Below are 3,472 nucleotides of genomic sequence, written 5' to 3'. Positions count from 1 at the left end.
TAGTTAAATCAGAGTGGTTATGCACGTGAAAGTGCGAGGATTTGTTATTAGATTAAAGAATCATATATAGTTGAGCTATAAAGGAGGTGGCTTTCTCAGTTGATCTGTAAGGTATATGATTAATTAGGCACTGATAGAACATGCCTGTCTTTTATTCAAGTCAAATTGAAAGTGAATGAATCCATATTGGTAATCAGAAAAGTTTTACCAACTTGATCTTTCATCTAGAGTTGCATTTTCTTTCCCAGCATTGGTTGTTGCTACTTGGCATTTTTTTCCCTTTATGTACTCATCAAGTGTTCTTAATCTTTGCACCAAAACTTTCTGTTTACGTTGAACTATTACTCTATTACGTATAAAATTCATTAAAAAAATATATAATTATACTCACAGAGCAACTCTTCAGAAGCAAGACAGTAATCATTTTGAACAGTATTGTAAGAAAAAAAAATGTAAGGAAAGCTTCTTTTCCGAAGACAATGTTCTGTAAACAGGTCACCAAACTTATGAATCATAATAAGTCTTATTTTCTAGACTCTTATGTATCATAATCTATCACATTTTCAATACAAAATAGGTCGTGGTAACAAATCCCGCGGTATAGCTCGGGCACTTTTTCTAGTCCTAGCTCTATGATACAGTACTGTACGTATACTGATAATGATAGTACTGTTTGTCAAGCACCTGTAAGATGTAGAATTCTGATAATGAACTGAATGAACAAGTTTCATAATTGAATTTTTTTGGTCTGAATGAAACTTGTAGGCTTAAAAGACTTCAGGACAATAATTTTGAAAGTAATTACCATTTAGGATTGATACAGATGAGTGACAGAGGACATATACTCTTTTCATGAGGGAGTTACATGAAAGTCACTATATATATCACCGACTATATACATTCACTAGAATATATACGATCACTAGATTACAACTTCAATAGTGAGATTCATTTTCTTCTTTACTTTTCTAGATTGATCTCAATAGCTTGCTGAGATACACCATGATCCATTGACTTCTTCTCCTTCTCTTTTTTCTTTCCCCAAAGAGTTGCGTACAGACCAAGAACTATCAAGAAAGCTCCCAAAACACTGAAAACATTTAGATGTCATAAGGCAAAATAATTCAATAATACCTTATTCATCCTGCAATCCAATCAAGTCAACAATCATACCTTCCCAAGTATATTGCTTCTCCTAAAATGAGTAGTCCCATTATAGCTACAACAATGGTAGCTAGTGGTCTAAAAGCTGTCATGAAAACTGGGCCTTTTGTTCGTACTACTAAGGTCTGAACATAAACTGTGATTCCGAAAATCACAATTCCCTGTAAATATTTCACCTCATCAAATTACTTTTCATAAACAAACATCATAGACCTTAGACAGTTGAAGACGTGTGATCGAGTTCTTACACTATACATAGGAGCAAGAAGTGTGTTCCATGATAACTTCCAAGAAGATGCTTTGTGATCTAGAATTGCTGCCATGATTGTTGAGAGCAGTGTCCCAGATAAGCAGGTCAATGATGTAAGAGTGATTGGTGCTGGATACATTTTAATTGTTGATGTCTGCATAGTAGTATTTGTAAGTAACTGTTATTCTTAGAAAAAATTGTTCATATATGATATAGTATTGTTTGTGATCAAAGCAGTACCTGTAAGATATAGAATGCTGCTAAGGAACTAAATGAAACAATAAGGACAAGGGAGCCCTTTATCCATTCTGCGTCTGTAGATGATTTTGAGGTAGCTGCAGTTTGATGGGAGCTTTTGGTGTGCGTTGTAATTACAGCAACACCCTTATAGAGGGTCATGAGTGTCGCACCAGCAAAGGCAGCAAGAGTTCCCCCAATCTTGGCTTGGGTACGAAGCTTCGAAATATCGAACTGTTCCATCCTGAACGTACATCATAATGCAAAGAGTTTAAGTTACATGGACCGTGTTTTTTTTTATTGTTTCATTGACCACATACTAGAAGTATACTATTACCTGCACAAAACAGCTAAGATGAAGGTAATCGATGGAATCATGTTGCCCATGGCAGATGCAAAAGCTGGTGAGGTGTATTCCAATCCCATGTAGTATAGTGTTCTTCCTAACACTCCACTGAAATTCACAAGTTTATGAAGTTAATAATGAGTGTGGCATGACTCATGAAGGGTTTCGTCTACTCACCCCAGCAGACCTAAGAAAAAGACATTTTGCAAGATCCGAATATTGATTTTGCTCTCATTTTTCCTGCCAGAAGCACAAGCAAACTTAATAAGTTTTTCTCAGAATTGTTCCTTATGAGTTATGATGAAGATGTCAGCATGAATTTCAAACACTGTTTGGGACTATAAACTCAATCTTAACAACCAAGAATTCCAAGAAGAATGAAAAAGATAAACCTCTCAAAGAGAAATGCAAAAAGAGCAGTTGCTAGAGTTCCAAAAGCATGTCCATAAACCACAAGCACATAACGGCTCATGCCCTTGTCTAGAGCGACTTTGGAGACAATATTGTACCCTGAAAAGCATGCATTAGAAAATATACAGAGGATGTAGGGTTTCGACTCTTCGATTAGTCTATCCCTCTTACTGCTTCCCTTCACTCTCTCTTCTTGCTCTTCCATCTGCTTTACTTTTTGCATATTGTTTCCTACCTCACTTCCTTCTTTTTATATCGACTTGGGGGTAGTTTGGGATGCAAATGATCTAACGAGTGCATATATATAGTTCTTTTTCTCTAGCTCCTATATATATATCTCACATCCTACTCTGATTCCACTTCATTTGAAAGAAGGCAAGTGCTGGGTGACTACGAGTCTATGTTATAGTCACCTCAAGAACCGCTTTCATTTCCCAATAATGGCCTTGTTTAAGTAAAAGAGAATTCAAGAGAGATTGAATAGAGAATTGTCATTCATTATTGAGAATAGGAGCCCTATATATAGGGATTACAAAGTACATGTTCTAATGTTATAAGGAAATCTAATCTGAATAGAACTAGGAATTCTAGAACATTCTCTCCTATTACTACTCCTAGTTTGATTAGGCACACAAAACTGATTTTTCTTCAACACTCCCCCTTGTGCCGCTCAAACTTGGTGGTGATGCTTCATCCGTTGCCTCATTAAAAACCTTACTCGAGTGAAAACCCCTGTGGGACAAAAACACGCTCGAGGAGGAGAAAAAGAGTACAACACATCCTCTACCTTCGAGATCGAACATGTAGACATCATAACTCCCCCTGATGTCGATATCTCCCCCTGATTGCTACAATCGCGGGAGTTCGGATAACTTTCTCAATCCGATGCTCTTCACATATTTCTCGAAGGTGGATTTAGGTAACGACTTAGAGAATAAGTCCGCTACATTATCCTCTAATCGGATTTGATTCACTTCAATCTTTAGAAGTAATTGTTGTTGCTTATTGTAAAAGAATTTAGGCGATATATGCTTGGTGTTGTCGCCCTTGATAAAACCTAACTT

At 36.5% G+C, this 3,472-nt stretch overlaps 1 protein-coding gene across 1 annotated transcript; it reads right to left on the bottom strand.

Annotated features, from left to right (window-relative positions):
- Positions 1 to 865: 865 nt before the first annotated feature.
- LOC112184220 (WAT1-related protein At5g07050) lies at positions 866 to 2,613 on the bottom strand. The gene is made up of 7 exons (XM_024322486.2): positions 2,390 to 2,613; positions 2,175 to 2,237; positions 1,989 to 2,105; positions 1,655 to 1,895; positions 1,413 to 1,568; positions 1,174 to 1,325; positions 866 to 1,090 (listed from the first exon to the last, which is right to left on the bottom strand). The coding sequence occupies exons 1-7, from the start codon at positions 2,611 to 2,613 to the stop codon at positions 961 to 963; spliced, it is 1,083 nt and encodes a 360-aa protein (XP_024178254.1). The 3' UTR covers positions 866 to 960.
- Between the last annotated feature and the right edge of the window lie 859 nt (positions 2,614 to 3,472).

The sequence above is a fragment of the Rosa chinensis genome, chromosome 2 (genome assembly GCF_002994745.2).
Source record: "Rosa chinensis cultivar Old Blush chromosome 2, RchiOBHm-V2, whole genome shotgun sequence".
NCBI classification, from domain to species: Eukaryota; Viridiplantae; Streptophyta; class Magnoliopsida; order Rosales; family Rosaceae; genus Rosa; species Rosa chinensis.
This window is presented reverse-complemented; position numbering and strand designations above follow the sequence as displayed.